This window comes from Salvelinus fontinalis, chromosome 40 (genome assembly GCF_029448725.1).
Source record: "Salvelinus fontinalis isolate EN_2023a chromosome 40, ASM2944872v1, whole genome shotgun sequence".
NCBI lineage: Eukaryota > Metazoa > Chordata > Actinopteri > Salmoniformes > Salmonidae > Salvelinus > Salvelinus fontinalis.
In genome coordinates, this window is record NC_074704.1 from 28,492,852 (window position 1) to 28,513,535 (window position 20,684).

The following is a 20,684-nucleotide window of genomic DNA, read 5'->3' on the forward strand; positions in this document are numbered from 1 at the left end:
CTTTGTAGAAACATCTCAAGTATGATCAATGGAAACAAGATGCACCTGAGCTCAATTTCGAGTCTCATAGCAAAGGTTCTGAGTACTTATGTAAATAAGGTATTTCTGTTTTTTATTTGTAATACATTTGCTAACATTTCTAGAAACCTGTTTTCGATTTGTCATTATGGAGTATTGTGTGTAGATTGATGAGGACATTTTTTTATTCAATCCATTTTAGAATAAGGCTGTAAAGTAACAAATAGTGGAAAAAGTCAAGAGGTCTGAATACTTTACAGAATGCACTGTATTTGCTTGCCGGTCTGTAAGTGGCTCTCGTGTCAAAGAATCTGAAGAGGCTGAATTTCCTTAGGCCTCAAGAATGAGTTCAAATAAAAAAAAATGTGATTGAAGTCAAACCAAACCAAATCAAACATTGCTACAAAACACAAACAAATTCACTATAAACATTCCGAAAAGAGTGTTAAGGCATTGACAAGAGAACAAGCTGCAATTTCACTCCGTGTGCACTCCAAAAGCATGTCAAAGGCGCTCAGTGCCAATGCTGACAATGACTTTGATGTTTGGTTACATTTACACTATGTTAAACCTTCTTGGCTGTGAAAGCGGCCTTCGTATGTATCCATGTGGTATACCTCATTTGACCTTTCAACCCAATTTGACCGGTGTGTCCCCCTCTCTCCTCCAGGACAACGGGGAGGATGCCCACAGGATCGCCCCCTCACCGGTGGTCCACGTGCGGGGGCTCTGTGAGTCAGTGGTGGAGGGGGACCTGGTGGAGGCCCTGGAGAAGTTCGGCAACATCTGGTAGGTGAAATTTCTTCTTGTCTGTTCTGCTTTGAGGGTCAAGCGCCAATCCTTTGCCTCATTTCCTTTACATGGATGCATGTGCATATGATTACTTGAAATGTACTATAGAACAGTAGTCCATTACATAACTGTATTCATAGTTCAGAGTGGCACCTAGTGTAAGTGAATTTACACTTACCAGGAAGAGCCAACTACTATATGACTATGCATGTTAGTTAGTATTCTAATACTATTTTGCGTCTGAGCAGCTCACTGATTGAATGCATCAACAGAAGGTATTGAGATGCATTTTTCCCCCCTCTGTGCAGTTTGATTGTTTTTCCTCCAACAAAGCCAGTGGGACTGGACTCTTTGCCTTTCTAGAATACAACTCCCTTTTTCTGGATTTTTATCTCCCATTAGCCATTTCTTCAGTGTTGAAAAATCATTTTTTTTATGCATTTAAATGCAATAACAATCTCCCGGTGATCATATTTCTCGTAGAACAAGGACCATTAAGGGCTTGGAAAACGTTTGCCATTTTAGGACCTGTATTTTTAGCTCATGTCTGTCCTCTAAATTGCCTGCTTTTATCATCAGACCACACATGTTTACCCAAGGGTATAACTGCTCAGGGGACAAACATGCGATTCTCTTATTGTCTGGGGAAGCCTCATTTGGGGCACTCACACAACGGGGAATACACAATTTGCCTAGCCCCTTCACGTTCACTTAGAGAATCTAGAAAGTTTTGATTTGAAGTTGAGGTGAATTTGGGTGGAATTTGGAAAAAGACATTGACCCCGTAGACACACTCAAGATGCACAACTGAAATACAACGCGTCCGACGCAACGGCTGTGACACGAGGGAGAGTTCTTCTGCACAAAAGTATTGATACACACATCTTATGCGGACAAACTCTCCATTATATCACAAACGTAGCAGTTGTATCACAACCATCATGTCAAATGCGTTGTACATCAGTTTTACAACCAGAGTGTGTACGGGGCCAATATGCCTGTGATTATTGTAAATATCCCCCTGCCACCATCCATCCCAGTGTCACTTGATATTTCTGTAACTCGGGGGGTATTATGGGATGTGGATTTGATTGCAAGGACTTGACTTGTGCGCTGGTAGAGTATGTTCACCGGTGCTGTAGTCGGAATTGAAATCAGGCGAGGGTATTTTTAGGTAGGTGCAATATCGATATACTGTAGGTCCCTCCGATTACGCCATAGGCAGACATATTGGGACACGGTGAACGTCAGCTGTCAGCTCCACTCAAACAGTGGCCTCAAGGACAGCATTCGCATTAGAATGATGGGGGGCCTTTATTGCGCAATCAATGCTATTTATGAAGGTGGAGTGTGCTCTGTCTGCAATTTAAGTAGTGCATTATGATGCAGTGATAATATAGGGATGACCACCTGATAATATCTTATAATCATAATCATCCAAAACCAGCCATTCTTAGTAGATAAAGTAAGATACTAGCGAGATGAATAGTTGTTGACTGTAAAATAAAGCATAACCAGGGGGACATTTTATTTTAACTTATGTTGAACTCTTTCTAGTTCAAGAAAAATAGAACGCGTGGCCCTACAGAGCAAAAAGGCAGTAACTGCTCATAGTGTTAAACCTGAGAAAAAAGGGCTTTTATTTACCTTGGTTTCACAGTAACTTTATGCAGCTACTGCTAACATGACCCCCATTTTCTCCAAAACACAATACAATAGAGGCAGGATACTTGTCCACATGGTTAAGCATGTATTTAATGTAGCAAAAAAATCACGTTAACTCATTTTCGACCAGAAAAGGGTTTGGTTTCTATCTGGCGCCTTTCCACAAATGTTGAGTCACAAAGCAATGACTGTACCTCAGTGTGGTTTGGGGTTCTGTTAGACGAGACAAATCCTCATACGAGCATCTACTTTTATTTTACCGTCACTGCACGGAGTCTGTATAAGAAAAACATTGAGATATCTAACTAGGGAATTGAGGAGCTAAAATTGAATATGGGCCACTGACTGACACACTGGCTAGGTCTTCAGTGTGTGGGGATGCTTACTGAGGAAGTGAAAACATGGATTGTTGCTTGACACTCAAATCAAATGTCTGTAACATGACTGAAACAAGGTTTGTTGATTGATTTATTGATTGACTGAATTTATTAGATCATTAAAAGTAGCAGGCTGCCATAATTACACACATAAAACATTATTGAGGATAAAACCACATTAAAGCCTTAAAGTTTTTTTCCATTGTGGTCCTCTTTGGCAGCAAGATGACAGGTTAGTTTCCAGGTAGTTTACACTATCACTGTTTTCGACAGATATTGCATGACAGTCTGATTTTTTCCGTCGAGTGTTGCACAGCATCCAATAAAAAGGGAAACCTTTTCTCTGTCATGAGACAAAGCGACGAAACTCCCACAACAACCGTGTGCCTTATAACCACATTTCATGCTAAGTAGCTATCGACATTTCCTACATTTTGTCGGTCACCAGAGATCAGCCTCGATGTTGCGGTGGGTTACTAATTGTGTCTTTGTCACTGGGTCTTCATTTGACAGCTACGTCATGATGATGCCGTTCAAGCGCCAGGCGCTGGTGGAGTTTGAAGCCATGGAGAGCGCCGACCAGTGCGTGACGTGCGGGGCCAACGAAGCGGTCTACATTGCCGGCCAGCAGGCCTTCTTCAACTACTCCACCAGTAAGAGGATCACGCGGCCAACTAACGCCGATGACCCCAGCAGTGGCAACAAAGTCCTGCTCCTCTCTATTCAGAACCCCCTCTATCCCATCACCACTGTAAGTTCATGAACTTCGTGCCAGTTCAGTGCACCGGTTGAGTTTACAATGTTGACAATATTTTTTAGTTCAGTATGGTTTAGTTGACGATTGTTTAGTTTACAAAGGTTTAGCGTTCAATAGTTTAACTTACGGTAGTCAACCCGCTGGGCACAAGCTGGTTAAATCAATGTTGTTTCAATGTAATTTGTCAACATATTGAGATGTGGAATCTACGTGGAAAAGACGTTGGATTTGAAAAAAGACATCAACTGTCATCAGCTGTTGTTTTGAGGGGTTACATTTCAACCACAGGATTACGTCATCATGGTAACCAATTTTCAACATAGACAAACCTTGTATAAAATATGTTGAATTTTTACCTTTCAACAATGTCAGATCTTCAACGTGATATCCACTATAGGAAAAAAACAATAGGCTGGGCAGCTGCTCCTACTGGACAGTTGATCTATCTACAGCTGTTCCTTCTGTCCCATCCAGGTTTTTAACCAATCCCAGGTTAGCATTAATATTTGTCACTGACTATTACCATAATATAATAATATACACTGTCCCAAAAAATAAAGGGAACACTTAAACAACACAATGTAACTCCAGGTCAATCACACTTGTCAATCAGTGTTGCTTCCTAAGTGGACAGTTTGATTTCACAGAAGTGTGATTGACTTGGAGTTACATTGTGTTGTTTAAGTGTTCCCTTTATTTTTTTGAGCAGTGTATATGCCTTTTAGCAGATGCTTTCATCCAAAGCGACGTACAGTCAAGCCTGCATAAATTTTACATGTGGGTGGCCCAGGGAATCATACCCACAATCCTGCCGTTTCAAGCGCCATGCACTACCAACTGAGCCACACAGGACCACTTCATTGGCGCCGCATGTCACGGCTTGTCGGCACTCTCCATGGCTTCGAACGCCATCATCATAACATAGCTGTAAAAGGAAGCACCAGTGACAAAGGCACTTAGTAACCCACAGCAACATCGAGGCTGATCTCTGGTGACAGAGCAAATTTAGAAAATGTAGATAGCTAACTAGCATGAAATGTGGATATGGCTTCGGAGATTACATCTATAAAATACGGCACGCGATCGTCGTGCAAGTTTAGAGATTTTGTCTTTGCCAATGTGCTATCGTGAGAGGGATTGTTGAAATCTCACTGTTGCTATCGAAGTCATTCCAAAGGGTGGGTTCACAGAGCAAATGAAATGGAACCGTACTTTATCAATCGTTCTGTATATCATCAATGATGCTATTTAGCCCAGGATTCAACGAAAAATAGACAATACATATAGGCATAGGGTTTCAAGCTTTGGTTGATTTGAAATGGAATCTACGAGTTAATACTAGATATGTTTGATTCACGACTCCATCTCAACCAAAAATAAAAGTTGAAGAATAGGATTAAATCAAATAAAACGGTATTTAAAAGTGAATTTAAGGTTTGATTTGATTTAGTCCTATTTTTGAACATATATTGGTTTGGTTGAAATGGAGACGTGAATCCAACATGTCAATGATTCATTTGTTGACAAACTGGAATTGAAGCCAAACTCAGTGGCACAGATATCCAAGCAGAAGATGCATCTCCTTCAAATGTTGATCATTGGTTGTGTTGACAACCAAACACAATTCAATATCACTTTTGCAATACGGTAAATAGCCTATTAACTTGTTAACAAATCATTTGGATTCACGTCTCCATTTAAACCAAAAATAAAAGTTAAAAGAATAGGATTAAGCTAGTGGCCCAGATTTAACTATCCAAGCAGTTGGTACATATCCTTTAACTGTTGATATTTGGTTGCATTGTCAACCAAACACAATTCAATATTACCTTTGTAAGATAGTAAATAGCATAAGGTTAAGGCTATTTTGCAAACTCATATAACAGTATTTATTCAACCTTAAAATGAGTAGCACATCCATTGGCTACATTTTGAGGTTACTGTAACAATACATGTCTTCTCATGTAATCATAGAAAGCATTCAGGGTCGCAGATCTGTAGAAATCTTTGCAATTACAATAATAATCTGCACAAAAACTCCAACGGCATCGATCCACCATGTACTTTAATGTAATCTCAGGTAACTACAATCCAGGTCATTTGGTTGTGCTATTAGATCAAGCACAGTGATAACACATTAAGTTGTGTTAAACTAAATATCTGACATTCTATTCCCATTTGAACTTTGTTGTGCTTTTAAATGGTTGAAAGCGCAGTGAAAACACATTTAGGTGACAACTAAACCAAAAATCAGACATTGATTTTCCATTGGAATTTGGTTGTGGTTTTAGATGGTTGAAAGCATAGTGATAATGCATTGTGAATTCAACCAACTTTCGGCTGTCTTTTTGAGTGGGTGAAATTCTCCTCGTTGAAATGACGTGGTGTGTCCAGTAGGAAGCTTGCCAGGATTTTGTTCACAATGGTTTAGTTTACGATGGTTTCATTTAAAATAGTTTATTTCACTATGGTTTGGCTTACAATGGTTTCAGTCTTAATCCATGAAAGGTTTGCTTATGATGGTTTGTTTATGATGGTTTAGCGAACAGTGGTTTAGTTTACAATGGTATAATTTAAAATAGTTTATTACACTATGGTTTCGCTAACGATGGTTTAGTTTATCACGGTTTAGTACACAATACCATGATTTAGCTTATGGTAGTTTAGCTTACGATGGTTTAGTTCACGATGCAATGGTTAAGTTTGCGATAGTTCAGCAATGGTTTTGTTCACAATAGTTCACAATGTTTAAGTTCACAATGGTGTCGCTCACAATGATTTAGTTTACAACGCTTTAGCTTGGATTTCCTGAAAGCCTTGTAGCTAATGTGGCATGTTCTTTATCTCGACAACCCAGCAGCTCAGCCGCAAAAGAGTAACGTAAAGTCTCAAATGTATATTTAACTGACAGCCAATCTTCTATCCGAGAACAAATATACTCAAAAGAAGCAAGAAGAAATGCGTTTCGACTTGTGGTGTCGGTCTGGCTCATCTAGAAAAAAATACCACACGAAAAACGTATTGTTGTGATCATTGCGGCATTAGTCAGAACCCGTTGCTCTTCTGTCTTCTAGGATGTTCTGTACACAGTCTGCAATCCCATAGGCAACGTGCAGCGCATTGTCATCTTCAAACGCAATGGAATCCAGGCCATGGTGGAATATCCTTTCTGGAGTCAAGCTGGGCTACTGCGGGCGTGTGTGTCCGTGCACGGGTGGGTTTGTGCCCGAGGATGCGCGTAGAGTGGATGCATGTGCATGTGTATTGATTCAAGAGTCTGTTTGCGTGAGTGATTTTGCGTAAGTGTCTGTGTATGTCTCCCTGTGGGTTTGTACGAGTATGCACACCTGCATCAGTATGTCATTTTGGAGTGGGGAAACAAGCTGCCAGTCAGTGCTGGCCCCACACAGAAACACACACACACACACGCAAACACACTCAGGCTGTAAAAAGCTCCAGAGTAGAGGAGCAGAGCCCACTCCACTCGACCGGGTCCTCGAGAGCACTGAATCAGCACGAGCAGCATTCCAGCGGACGAGATGGGCCTTCATCAAATATGGATGCCGGTCTCTCGGCATCACACACACACACTTCTGGCACACACACACTTCGCATGAATAAACACCTGACAGCACCAGCGCTCGCTTATATGTCGGAAGCAGTGTGTGTGTGTGTGTGTGTGTGTGTGTGTGTGTGTGTGTGTGTGTGTGTGTGTGTGTGTGTGTGTGTGTGTGTGTGTGTGTGTATTATGGTTTGCACACCTCCAGTATGTGTAGTGGGTTAGAGGCCATATGTCAACACACTTTTCATTATGCAAGCCTTATATCAGATTTTAACAACCTATGTAATAATTAGCATGTCGTAGGCCAGTCAGTGCATGCAGTTCTGGAGTGTGAACCACATTTGTGTTCAGTTTTTGTATCCTCTTGGAAAAATGATCAACAATGGGAGGTACTTTTGAACTGATATGCTGAAGTATGTACTGGCCTATCTCGTGTGGCTCAGTTGGTAGAGCATGGCGCTTACAACGCCAGGTTTGTGGGTTTGTTTCCCACGGGGGGGCATTACAAAAAAGTATGAATGTATGTACTTGTAAGTCGCTCTGGATAAGAGCGTCTGCTAAATGACAAATGTAAAATGTAAATGTAAGTATTGATATTGTTCCCTTTATTTATAATCACATTTTAACGCAATGGGCAGCTGTTTCTATGTACCGTCTGGCATTCTAAGACATTTCACTTTGTCTCCAAGTTGTCTCGTTATGTGGATCGTGTACAGCTGTCAGTCAAGAGTTTCTTGCTAATGGTGCCACTAGGAGCAGAGATTGGCCAGTGGGAATTCAAGAGACAAGGGATTGTTGTCACTGTGGTTTCAGGTTTGGGGTTTTATGGGTTGATGGATGCTTACAACCCCTGATTTATTGCCACTGGGACGTGGTTGCCGCGGAAAATGGGGGGTTTCTAAGGCGCTCTGTGTTTGATCTGATCTGTGTGTGTGTTCCAATGGGCGTACCATCACATACTGGTATTTTAGCATATAATATTTGAAGACATAGGCTCAACAAGTGAGAAATAGAAAGACAATTTGGCCCACCTCCAATTAGATTTCGATTCAATTATATTAACACGGACATTTTGGACCTTTTTAGGTTTTTATAGCGCACTTGACTTTTACTACCGAATTTGCATAACGATCTACTCGTCTGCAAGCTGGAACCAGAGCGGCTTGAAAAGACGTCATGATGTTAGAGGCTACAGACACTTTCGAGTGGCTGTAATCAGCACAGTCACTGCCAGTAAGGTTATAGAATAGGGCCTTGTTCAAATACTCTTAAAAGGAATCCTTCCTTCCTATCTTCTTCAACTAATTACTGATCTGACATGAAGGGATTGATGTAAGCAAGCTTTCCATTGCAATTGCACCAATTATGCCATGTCAGATGAGGGATTACTTACAAGGAAGCGAAGGAGGAGAATGTATTTTTAGGAGGAATCAAACAGGGCCCTATTCTATAAACTAATCTGCCATTGCTGGGCTGATTACAGCTTCTCTGAAGCAGAACTACGTTGGGCTGAGTGACCCAAGAGTATGCGAACATCCTTTGTCGTCTGCAGGGTGGCTTGTGGTTCTTTCCCCGTCTCCTATGTTATTGCCTTCTGGTCATTGTGATTATACACTGATCTATTCTGTTTTTGCCACACAATGTTTTGAATTCCACTGAGATCCTCCCGGTTGCTCTTCCTTAATGGTGTCGCCACGTTCGAAACTGTCAAAAACGCCCAGAAGGCGAAATCGGCTCTCAACGGAGCAGACATATACGCCGGCAGCTGCACCCTGAAGATCGAATACGCTCGGGTAAACGCACACACTCACAAACCCACATACACACACACACAGTGCTCACACACACTCCACCAGGATCCCTGTGGACCCCTAAACACACATGCAGCGGTGCTCTGCTCTCTCTCCCCATGCAGCCCACGCGACTCAACGTCCTCCGCAACGACAATGATAGCTGGGACTACACCAAGCCCTTTCTCGTCAGGCGAGGTACGATATCCTTCCTTCTCTGCTCAATCTCTTCCTGTACTAGGGTCGTATTCATTAGGTAGCAAACTGAAGGAAACAGACTGGAACAGGGAGAGACTACCTGGACTTGTCTAATAAGAAACGGTGATTTTAGTTCTCTGTTGCAAAACGTTTTAAACCATCCTCCGTTGCATGCTCTAATGAATACATTGGTGTGTGCGTTGTGTGTGTCACTTCTGTTTTACAAAGAGCTGATGTTAAAATATGGTGAGCAGAGCAACCCTCAAATCTGTAGCCTTGGTTGTCAAACCATTTCAAAACCCTTTCAACCTTCACACTCCTACAGACGCATAATCAGTTGAGTTCCGCCATTGTGGTTTTACATTCGCTCCTTAAAGATCGGCCATGAATCTCATTTTGCCAGTTCGTCTGTTGTTTTCTCTCCAACATTTAGGCCTCAGTCTTTGTCCCTGCCTAGTCTTCTTCATTTCCTAACTAAAATGAGTCAAAATAGCCTCTCTGTTAAAAAAAATATTTGTTTTCTTTCAGTCATTCGCACTTGTTCCATCAGAGAACCTTGGTAACATACATATCCTTTTGTTTTACGTATTAACTGCCAATAGAAATGTCAGATTTCGCTGTTTACCACTTCCTGTCCTTATAGTGCTGTAGCTTGCTGTTGCTTTAGCGCCCCCTACTGCTCAGTGCAGCAGGTCAGAGTGGGTACGGCCCAGTCGTCAGTGTCTAGTACAGGGTTTCCCAAAATCATCATCAAGCTTTGATCATTTGAATCAGCTGTGTAGTGCTAGGGCAAAAAAACGAAACGTACACCCCGGGGGGCCAGGACCGAGTTTGGGAAACCCTGGTCTAGTAGTACCTTCACTTTCTAATCACAAATGGTATTTTATCCACTAACCCCAACCTTATCTTATCCAGATATCAAATCAAATGTTATTAGTCACACGCACCGAATACAACGGGTGTAGACCTTACATGCAGATGTGTTTACGTACTTAGTTAGGAAGAGAGACATCTGATCGTTTATACATGCTCTAAAGAAGCAAATAAATATTTTATTGCAACCAATCAATCACATTTATTTTATGAAGCCCTTTTTACATCAGCAGTTGTCACAAAGTGCTGTACAGAAACCCAGTCTAGAACTCCAAACAGCAAGCAATGCAGATGTAGAAGCACGGTGGCTAGGAAAAACTCCCTAGAAAGGCAGGAACCGAGGAAGGAACCGAGAGAGGAATAGGCTCTGAGGGGTGGCCAGTCATCTGCCTGTGCCGTGTGGAGTTTATAACAGTACATGGTCATTTAGGCCAGATCGTTCTTCCAGACGTTCATAGATGACCAACGGGGTCAATAGTTTAACACCTCAGGAGTAAATGTCAGTTGGCTTTTCATAGTCAAGAAAGGATTCAATTATCTGTGAAAACAGATAAAAACAGATATATTCATGAGTGGCACGTTTCGTCACAATATTGTTTTGAATGTTCCTTTTGGGACTGGTGCCCAGCAGAGCATTCTACTCAATGCAGTGTCAATGGACGCTGATGAAGATTTAGTCTAAAGTACATTACTATGGCTTTGAAACCCAATGACATTTCAAAAGGAGGCGAATCATTTTCAGGACAAGCTTTTGTCATCATTGTGATGTCGCCAGATTTACTTTCGATACAGTATAACTTTAGATTGAGGGGAGAGCGCTGACATTTTAGCTAGCTAACGTTAGCATTGCTAGCTATTTCTGGCACATTTTTGTAGCTGATGACAAAATTGCCATCTCTCGAAAACAAACTTGACAACAATGATGGCAAAGTCGTTTTCTACAAATGATTTGTCTACTTCAGCAATGTCATCGTATTTCCAGGCCACTATAATGTACATTTGATTAAACAGTCATTAGCACCAGTTCCGAAAGATTAACAATCAGACATCAATATGCTGCAGCATCTGTAGAACGTTCGTTGATAACAATGGCAACGGTGCGGACTGAGTGATAGAGGTGCAACCCATGAATATGCCTCCACTTCTATCAGTTTGTCCTTGAATAAATCTTTATGAAAACATTGGATGGTTTTATCTAATGCAGCAAGTCTTTGAAAAATGAAAACATTCATCCCTTTGCCATGGCCATGGTAGCCTACATTGCATGGTATACAAAATATTGAAATACAATGAGCAAGCTCATGCCCTTGGATTTGTCAGTGTTGAGTAGGTCCAGAGAATAAAGCAACATCGATGAAAGGGCTATTGCTAATCCCCCCCCTCCACGCCCCTTTTAATCTTTCATTTGGTCATCTATCTATTTTACGACTCAATCGGTAAAAGCATAATAGAATCTGATAATAACAGACCTTGACTTTGCTCAGCCTATTCCCCTGTCCCTTCGCTGAGCCCACACCAATGAATCGATGCATATTAATTTGATATACAGTTATACAGTGCATTCGGGAAGTATTCTGACCCCTTCCCTTTTTCCACATTTCGTTACGTTACAGCCTTATACTAAAATTGATTAAATAGTTTTTCATTCTCCGCAATCTACGCACAATACCCCATAATGACGAAGCGAAAACAGGTCTTTAGATATTTTTGCACATTTATAAAAAATTAAAAACATAAATACCTTATTTAAATAAGTATTCAGACCCTTTGCTATCAGACTCGAAATTGAGCTCAGGTGCATCCTGTTTCCATTGATCATCCTTGAGACTTGATTAGAGTCCACCTGTGGTACATTTAATTGATTGGACATGGCTTGGAAGGCAGACACCCGTCTATATAAGGTCCCACAGTTGACAGTGCATGTCAGAGCTAAAACCAAGCCGTGAGGTCGAGGGAATTGTCGGTAGAGACAGGATTGTGTCGAGGCACAGATCTGGGAAGGGTACCAAAAAATGTCAGCGTCATTGAAGGTCCCGAAGAACACAGTGGCCTCCATTAATCTTAAATGGAAGAAGTTTGGAACCACCAAGACTATAGCTGGCCGCCTGGCCAAACTGAGCAATCGGGGAGAAGGGCCTTGGTCAGGAAGGTGACCAAGAACCCGATGGTCACTCTGACAGAGCTCAAGAGTTCCTTTGTGGAGATGAGAGAACGTTCCAGAAGGACAACCATCTCCGCAGCACTCCACCAATCAGGCCTTTATGGTAGAGTGGTCAGATGGAAGCCCCTCAGTAAAAGGCACATGACAGCCCACTTGGAGTTTTCCAAAAGGAACCTAGGACTATCAGAACATGAGAAACAAGATTCTCTGGTCTGATGAAACCAAGATTGAACCCTTTGTCCTGAATGCCAAGCATCACGTCTGGAGGAAACCTGGCACCATCCCTACAATGATGGCAGCATCATGGTGTGGGGATGTTTTTCAGCGGTAGGGACTGGGAGACTAGTCGGGATCGAGGGAAAGATGAATGGAACAAAGTACAGAGAGATCCTTGATGAAAATCTGCTCCAGAGCGCTCAGGACCTCAGACTGGGGTGAAGATTCACCTTCCAACAGGACAACAACCATATGTAAACACCCACGACAAAGCAGGAGTGGCTTTGGGACAAGTCTCTAAATGTCCTTGAGTGGCCCAGCCAAAGCCTGGACTTCAACCTGATCGAACACCTCTGGAGAGACCTGAAAATAGCTGTGCAGCGACGCTCCCCATCCAACCTAACAGAGCTTGAGAGGATCTGCAGAGAAGAATGGGAGAAACTCCCCAAATACAGGTGTGTCAAGCTTGTAGCATCATACCCAAGAATACTTGAGGCTGTAATCGCTGCCAAAGGTACTTCAACAAAGTACTGAGTAAAGGATCTGAATACTTATTCAATTTGCAAAATGTTCTAAAAACCTGTTTTTTTTCATTGTCATAATGGGGTATTGTGTGTAGATTGATTATTTTTAAATACATTTTAGAATAAGGCTGTAACGTAACAAAATGTGGTAAAAGTCAAGGGGTCTGAATACTTTCCGAATGCACTGTACAATAGTGTTGTCCCCACCAAATATTATAACATTACAATGCTCAATAAAAGGGAACCCTTGGTCTCTGAATTTGAAACTCTCATGTACTGGGGATGCTTTAACAATATGAGGTGCCGTAGATAGACTACAGCCCATAATCATATTCATATAAATGGGAGCATGGTTTTTAACCAAGCAGAAAGCCTGCCTTGTGTGACTTGGGCTTGATTAAACATCCGTTGGACGGTGTGATTGACATGCCAGTCCCGATTCCCATTCTCTCTCCACAAATGGAGGGTAAACAGTGTCTTATCACCCACAAGCCAGGGCTGCTTTCCAATCGATCGCCTTGCCGTATATTGGATTTGAAGGTCTGTTTGACTTTGACGGCGTCAAGGACTTTTTGCCGTGGAGTTGAAGATGTGTGGTCAGCTTCCAATTGTTTCTATTGACCGGAGGAAGGAGACGGAGAAGCAACTCGAAAAAGAGCAAGAGGCTGAAAATGAAATGCTGACATTTAAAAAAACTGCTGAATGATAATGGATTGGAAGCTCTTTAGTGCAAACAGAGAGAAATTAAAATAGACAGCGAAATTAAGAAATTAAAACAGCACCACACAAGCCTCTTGAGCCGCAGACGGTAAATTTAAATCCTAATCAGCTTGCATTTTGGGGAAATTGAAATGCTATATTCGCACTTGAGGCCCATAACATATCCGATGCTCTTCAAAAAGGATTGTTCGGCGTATATACAGTAGCTTATTATACAAAACATAGAGAAGGACAGCGTGTAAAGAGATGTAATTCTTCTCATCAGAATCAAATAGTAGTTTATGGATGTTGTCTTTCAAACCCCTTGTTCGTTCTTTTGAGCACATCGCCTCGAAGGTACCCGGAAACATTGCCTCAAAACACAAGTAAAGTCTAGAAGTGTATTCACACCTGCAGGGGACGTGCCTTATTAAACATTTAGCTAAGACACGAGAGAGACACGTCATGTGTGTTCCACACATCTCTTATCCCTTACCTGTAAAGTAAGATACAATTTCGATAGATTTATCCCAACTACTGGGATGACGTCATTGTCAGAGGCCTCTCTCTCTCTCTCTCTCTCTCTCTCTCTCTCTCTCTCTCTCTCTCTCTCCCCTCCTCACTCTCTCTCTCTCTCCCCTCCTCACTCTCTCTCTCTCTCCCCTCCTCACTCTCTCTCTCTCTCTCTCCCCTCCTCTCTCTCCTGCAGTCTCTCTCTTCCTCCCCCCTCTCTCTTTTCTTTCTCTCTCTCTCTCTCTCGCTCTCTCTCCCCTCCTCACTCTCTCTCGCTCTCTCTCCCCTCCTCACTCTCCCGCAGTCTCTCTCTCTTCCTCCCCCCTCTATTTTATTCTCTCTCTCTCTCTCGCTCTCTCTCTCCCCTCCTCACTCTCTCCCGCAGTCTCTCTCTCTTTCTCTCTCTGCCACTCTGTCAGGTGAATGGCGAACCTGTCGGCTCAGTGCAGGCATCAAGGTCACTCCTCTCCTCTCCTCTCAGTTAATCCTTCTCCTCTCCACTCTCTTTGTGGTTTCTGTACAAATATGGCAAGCCACCAATCCCACCGGTTCCCGCCTGCCTAACTGCTCGTTTTGTACCAATTAGCTTAGCTCTGCATGAGCTCGGTCCCCCGTGGCCCGCGGGAGCTGGCGAGAGGATGGCATGTGCGTTCTGTTAACTCGGCGCCGCACCTTCCATTTATGTCTGTGTGCGCAGCACCAGTTCTCTCTCGCATTGTTGAAATTAGACGTTGGGGGAAAAAAAGATGTTCAAGTGATGTTAGACAGGTTGAGTCGTCGGCGCTGAAAGACACGTCCGTGTGAACACACTCGCATGCTCAACAGTGCACACACACACGCTGTTTGGCACACACACTTCTCTCAAGTCCTCAGATTAACAGGGTTCACTGAGTGGATGGTTGTGCATATGTCATTGAAATACTCACGCCACCAACTCCCCCCAACTCCACTAAAATGTTAAGGAATCCTTTCATTTTCGATGACGTTTGTTTGATGAGTAAGGGATGCAGTGAGAAAGCCTGGTGCTATATCTGCATGTGCTGTACAGACAAAGCCCCGTAGAGGTATACAGCACAAACAGATCTGGGACCAGGCTAACAATGACAGAGGCAGTTTCCAGCAATGCTCCATATAGTAGTCTGTAACTTCATTGGGACACGTTACATTAAAAAAACATTATATTACATATGCTTCAGTCGTAGTACGACAGCACCTAGAGTGCATTTGTCTGCGTCTCTGCCAGTAAGCCGCATTGGGGGAAAAGATGGACTGAAAATACGTGTGTCTTTGTTCTGTTTGTCCCTTTCCTGGTGCACAGTAAGAGGATTAGGGTAGAAGGGTGCTTAATATACCTTTTTTCATGTCAAATGCATTTTCCCTCCTGTCTGGGTCAACGTTTCCACCCGGGGCCATTGAACTGTTACTGTGATTTTGTCAAAAAAAACACTGTTTTATCGTTCCTCTGAAATTCACCCAAGCTCAGTCAGCCAAGGACGAGCAATGTGTCATTTTGAAGTAAAAGGCCAAAGTTGAACCGAAAGTGTATAGTTTTGCTGTTATGCCAATTACCAAACGTGTTAAGCAGTGTCTAGATTTGCTGTCACTAAATCGAATCTGCTTGCGTAGCGTGGTTCTATGGCTTTCAGTCATTCCTAGGCTGGCGTGCCAATGTGTGTGTGTGTGTATATGTGCTTGTGCGTTAGTCCTGTGTGCGTTAGTCTTGTGTGTGCATGACTGTGTCTGTTAGTCCCCTTGTGTGTGTATCTGTGCGTGTCTATGCATTTAGAGTGGATGGATGTGCATTTGGCACCTGGTGGCATTGTCACTTTACATTTGCCTTACACTGTGTATTCTGTCTGCGTTACAGAGCGAGGGAAGGGGAGACAGCGCCAGGCCATTCTGGGAGAGCATCCGTCCTCCTACAGCGACAACGGCTATGGTCAGTGTCGCTCACATTCGTTGCCTCTCTTTATCCCTCCCTCCTTCGCTCTTTCTCTCTTTTTGTCTCATGTCTCTCCTGCCCTCACTAGGCTGGACAATAAAATGAGTCAGAAATTCACCCAAGGCAGAAAAATGGCAAAGGAACGTTGGCTAAGCTGGAACACTAGCGCGAGCCTATAGCAAATGAATGGAATCGAACGTTCCCAGAGTCTCTTCTGACTGGAGTGACGCTTAGAATTCCATTTTGCCTAAATGACACCAAAAAATGTCCCAGCTGCTTTGCAGTATTTTACCACGACAATCTGTTCTTTTTATTTTACCACAACAATCTGTTCTGAAACACCTCGATGGTGCCAAGTCTGCTTATGTCTGCGTAACGAGGAAGTTGGGGGAAAAATTGCAACTTTTTACTATTTCTGTTCTAGCGATCGATGACAGCAGAGTACGCGGCCCAACGTTATATAATTAGAAAGAGGAGATTACCCTGATTAAAATGGTGTCCGACTTGAAAAAAATCTAAAAGTTTAAATTTTGAGATATCTGGCGAAATATACCAGCATGCCTCTCAATAGGAAAACAATGGGGGGAGCTCAGCGTTCCAAGGGCAAACGGTATTTCAGAGCTAGCGTTTGATGACAACGGAGTACGCTGCCCAGCCTTACATCATTAGAAAGAGGAGATTCTCATGATTAAAAGTGTGTCCAATTTGAAAAAATCTAAATATACACATTGCAAGATATTTGGCAAAAAAGACAGACATGCCTATATTTCCCTATAGGAAGCAATGGGACGACCTCAGAGTTCCATGAGTCATTTTTTGTTGTTGTTTACATTTGAACTATCACAAAGGTGGGCAGGTCTCATTGCCAACAATAGCGAAGCAGGCATTGTGAATAGAACATTCGGAAGGCGAGTTGGTGCCACTGTGCTCAATAGAACTAATAGGAGTTGGCAGGGTGAAAAATGCCCTAAAATAAGGCGTGTTTTTTTGTGATTACTTCAAAACTACGGCAAGCAGCTGGGACATATGGTAAAATTGTGAAACTGGGCTCTACGGTGGATGCAATTAACTCATTTTTATCAGAAAAAAGCATTACAAAAAAAGCATAAAAAATGTAATGTGTCCAGCCTACACACACACACACACACACACACACACACACACACACACACACACACACACACACACACACACACACACACACACACACACACACACACACACTCCCTCTTTATCCCTCTCATTCTGACTCATCTCTCTTTCTCCGTCTCTCACTCCCTCTCTCAGCATCTCTCTCTCGGTCCCTCACTCCCTCTCTCAGCATCTTTCTCTCCTTCCACCTTTCTTTCTCCCAGCATCTCCCTTTCTCAGTATCCCTCCCTGACTCATCATCTCTCTCTTTATCATTCTGTCTCACCACGTCTACAGTATCTCTTTTCTTTCCCATCCCTCTCTTAATCCATCCATCCATCCATCTCTCTCTCTCTCTCTGTGTGACTGTCATTGTGCATCTGGGCTTTGGGTATCCTGTAATTAAGCTCCAACACCCACAGACACTTACATCTGGGGGAGGTGGTGGAGGTTGGATGGATGGATTTGAAAAACAGGGGGGGTGGAGGGTGGTCTCTACATATGTGTGTGTGTCATACAGTCATTGGTGTGCGTGAGTGTGTATATGTGTGTCAGGAGTTTAGAAAGAGCGTAATGATGTGATGTGAGCGGCCGCTCTTGAAGGCACTTGGTAATTAGCAAGATCTGCAGGGGAAACGGGGTGCAGCGGTGTAGAAAATGGTCTTGGACTTTTCTTTAGTACTGCTGGAATTGTTTACCCTTCTTCATGGGGGGGGGGGGGGGGGGGGGGGGGGGGGGTTGCACTGTCATCTCAACCATGCCCAATAAGGTCATCCTATGTCTGTGACAGCTTTTTCTTGTTCTTTCTTTCTTTCTCTATCTTTCTCTCTCTCTCTGCCCCCCTCTGTCTCCCTCTGCCCCCTCTCTCTCCCTCTCTCACACACACTCTCTCTCAGTCTATTTCTTTCTCTCCCTCTCTTTCTATCTCTCTCTCTTTCTCTCCTGCCCCTCTCTCTCCATCTCCCTCTCTCTCTATCCCCTACCCTCATCCCCCCCTTTTCTATTTCTCACTTTCTCTCATTGTCTTATTCGCTCCCTCTCACTCTCTCACTCTCCCCCGCTCTTCAGGGTCACACTGCCCCCTGCTGCCCCTGCCCAGCAATAACAGGTACAAGAGGAGCTCTCCCCATGACGCCCAGGAGGTGGTTGCCTACCCCCTGCCACAGACCTCCTCCTATATGGGCCACGCCTCCAGCTCGTCAGTTGCCATGGTGAGCGGCCTGCACTCCGCCAAGATGAACTGCACCCGTATCTTCAACCTCTTCTGCCTGTACGGGAACATTGAGAAGGTCAGTGTCGGCGTCTGTTTTCGCACGAGACGAAAGCTACAGTCTGCGATTCAAAAAACATCATTCATTTAAAAGTTAAAAAAATGGATGTATCAATCCTGGATTGCCTCTTTAAATGAGACGGCTGAGGTCAGTAGAGTGACAGCTAGTGTGACTAGGGGGTGGATGCAATCAAGTTGCCATGGCAATCTTTATGCTGTAGCTTTAATTACAGAATTACTGCCAGCAACCTACCACTGTGAGGGGAGTACCTACCAGTTTGATTCAATTGAACCCTTACCTGTAATATGTTTTAGAGTGAGACTTATTCCATTTGGTCTCTGTATTAAATGGATAAAAACAAAAGTGTGCTTAGTGATTAGTTGACAAATGTAATCAAGTGTGCTGGTACTGTAGCACTGGCGTACTCGAAGAGAAGCCATCAATAGGTGAAATGCAAAACTAACCCATGGGCAGCGTCACCTAGTAGAATATCGGACAGTCTGTATGGATTCACAGTGATGCCATTCGGTCTTATTTACGCCCCCCCCAGGTGAAGTTTATGAAGAGTGTCCCGGGCACCGCACTGGTAGAGATGGGGGATGAGTACGCAGTCGACCGATCCATCACACACCTCAACAGCATCAAGGTGTTCAGCAAGAGGCTCAACGTCTGGTGAGGAGGCTACACGTTTCACCTTTTGACCCCCACTACCCTGAACCCTAGCTTGATGAGCGTGACGTTCGTCTTTCCTCGATTCCTCGTGTCCTCTCTCTCCTTGCCTCCTTCTCTAAATGTAAGGGAAGAACCTTGGACCTTTCTCCTCAAATGCGTTTTGAGAAGGAGGCGGGACGAGAGGATGCGAGGCCATTCTTTGAAAGAGAAAGCTATTACCGTCGTCATTATCATCAATTTGTCGCTGAGCAAGTTTTGGTTTTGGTGAATCTTCGAAGCGTTAGGAAAAAAAGGACAGTGGAGGTACACAAAAGGCCTTATTCGTCGCGACAGCGTTGGCTGTTTAGAGGCTCTGTGTGGGTTGCGTTGAGTCGTCCTATCGAATTGGCAGCCTCCATCCATCAGAAGAATGAATTGCCTAAGCTGCTAGATCCAGTTTAGACGAGTCTTTGGTTCGGCTCCGCCGGGATTCAACCCCGCCGCAAGGAATTCAAACAGCATTTCATTATGTTGGCGGACGGCCCACCAGTTACTGACTGCACACCCAATCTGAAGGCGCTGTCTGTAACATGCTATATGTTGTGAAAGAGATGGATGTCGTGGCATGAAATACATATTTTTCTATAGCATGCTATAAACAATGCCCCAAATAGTATAGCATGTTACAATACAAACAATAATTATAGCATGTTAGAAATGGCGCTGCCATAGACATCTCTAGGCCTCTGAATGAGAGACTGCATAGCATTGAAAAACTCAAAGGGCATTTCATAAATCCCCTTCAACCCGTTGGGACTTAGTCTCTCGCAGCACTAAACCGATACATACCTAACCTCTCGCTCCCCGCGGCCCTTGAGAGCCAATTTATTATTAGAGGGTCAAGACAGGTTTTTTTTAATGTTTACTCTTCCTGTCTCTATCTGTACCTTGGCCTCATGAATGTATAACCCCCCCCCCCCCCCCCCCCCCCCCCCGTGCTTCCTTTTTGTTCACCCACTATAGGAGAGCTGGAAACATAGAACTACATATAGATGATCTATGGCTGCAAACCTAGCAGCTGTGTTCCTCTCCCATCTATATATCTATCTGTCTATTCATCCCTCCCTTCCTTCCCTTCCTCGATCTTTCCCTCCCTGCAGTGTGTCCAAGCAGCACGCGGTCATCCCCAGTCAGGTGTTTGAGCTGGAGGACGGCAGCAGCAGCTACAAGGACTTCGCCATGACCCGGAACAACCGCTTCAGCAGCGTGGGCCAGGCGTCCAAGAACATCATCCAGCCGCCCGCCGCTGTGCTGCACTTCTACAATGTCCCGCCCTGCATCACCGAGGACGAGCTGCAGAGGGTGGGTGTGGAGGGGAGGGAAGGAGGGTGCGAAGGGGTGGCTGTTTAGGCTGGAATGGCGACTGATGTCTAGAGAGGTGGGAGGTGGTGGTAAGGGGAGGTTGAATGCTTTCTATAGTGGAATTAAAAGTTTGGGTGACCCTGATAATGGGTAGCAGGAGACACCTGCCTATAGGGTAGAGA

General features: G+C 43.7%; 1 protein-coding gene across 2 annotated transcripts in view; it reads left to right on the forward strand.

Moving 5' to 3' along the window:
* The window catches only part of LOC129839145 (heterogeneous nuclear ribonucleoprotein L-like), a 59,537-nt gene that overhangs the window by 32,010 nt on the left and 6,843 nt on the right, over nucleotides 1–20,684 (forward strand). Inside the window, exons 2-10 of one of the 2 annotated variants that reach the window (XM_055906423.1) lie at nucleotides 689–807; nucleotides 3,366–3,603; nucleotides 6,684–6,769; nucleotides 8,868–8,964; nucleotides 9,087–9,159; nucleotides 16,013–16,084; nucleotides 18,287–18,507; nucleotides 19,040–19,161; nucleotides 20,301–20,502. In XM_055906423.1, coding sequence (XP_055762398.1) covers nucleotides 689–807; nucleotides 3,366–3,603; nucleotides 6,684–6,769; nucleotides 8,868–8,964; nucleotides 9,087–9,159; nucleotides 16,013–16,084; nucleotides 18,287–18,507; nucleotides 19,040–19,161; nucleotides 20,301–20,502 — 1,230 coding nt within the window. The remainder of the gene's footprint in view (nucleotides 1–688; nucleotides 808–3,365; nucleotides 3,604–6,683; nucleotides 6,770–8,867; nucleotides 8,965–9,086; nucleotides 9,160–16,012; nucleotides 16,085–18,286; nucleotides 18,508–19,039; nucleotides 19,162–20,300; nucleotides 20,503–20,684) is intronic. The other variant, XM_055906424.1, reaches the window with a different exon arrangement.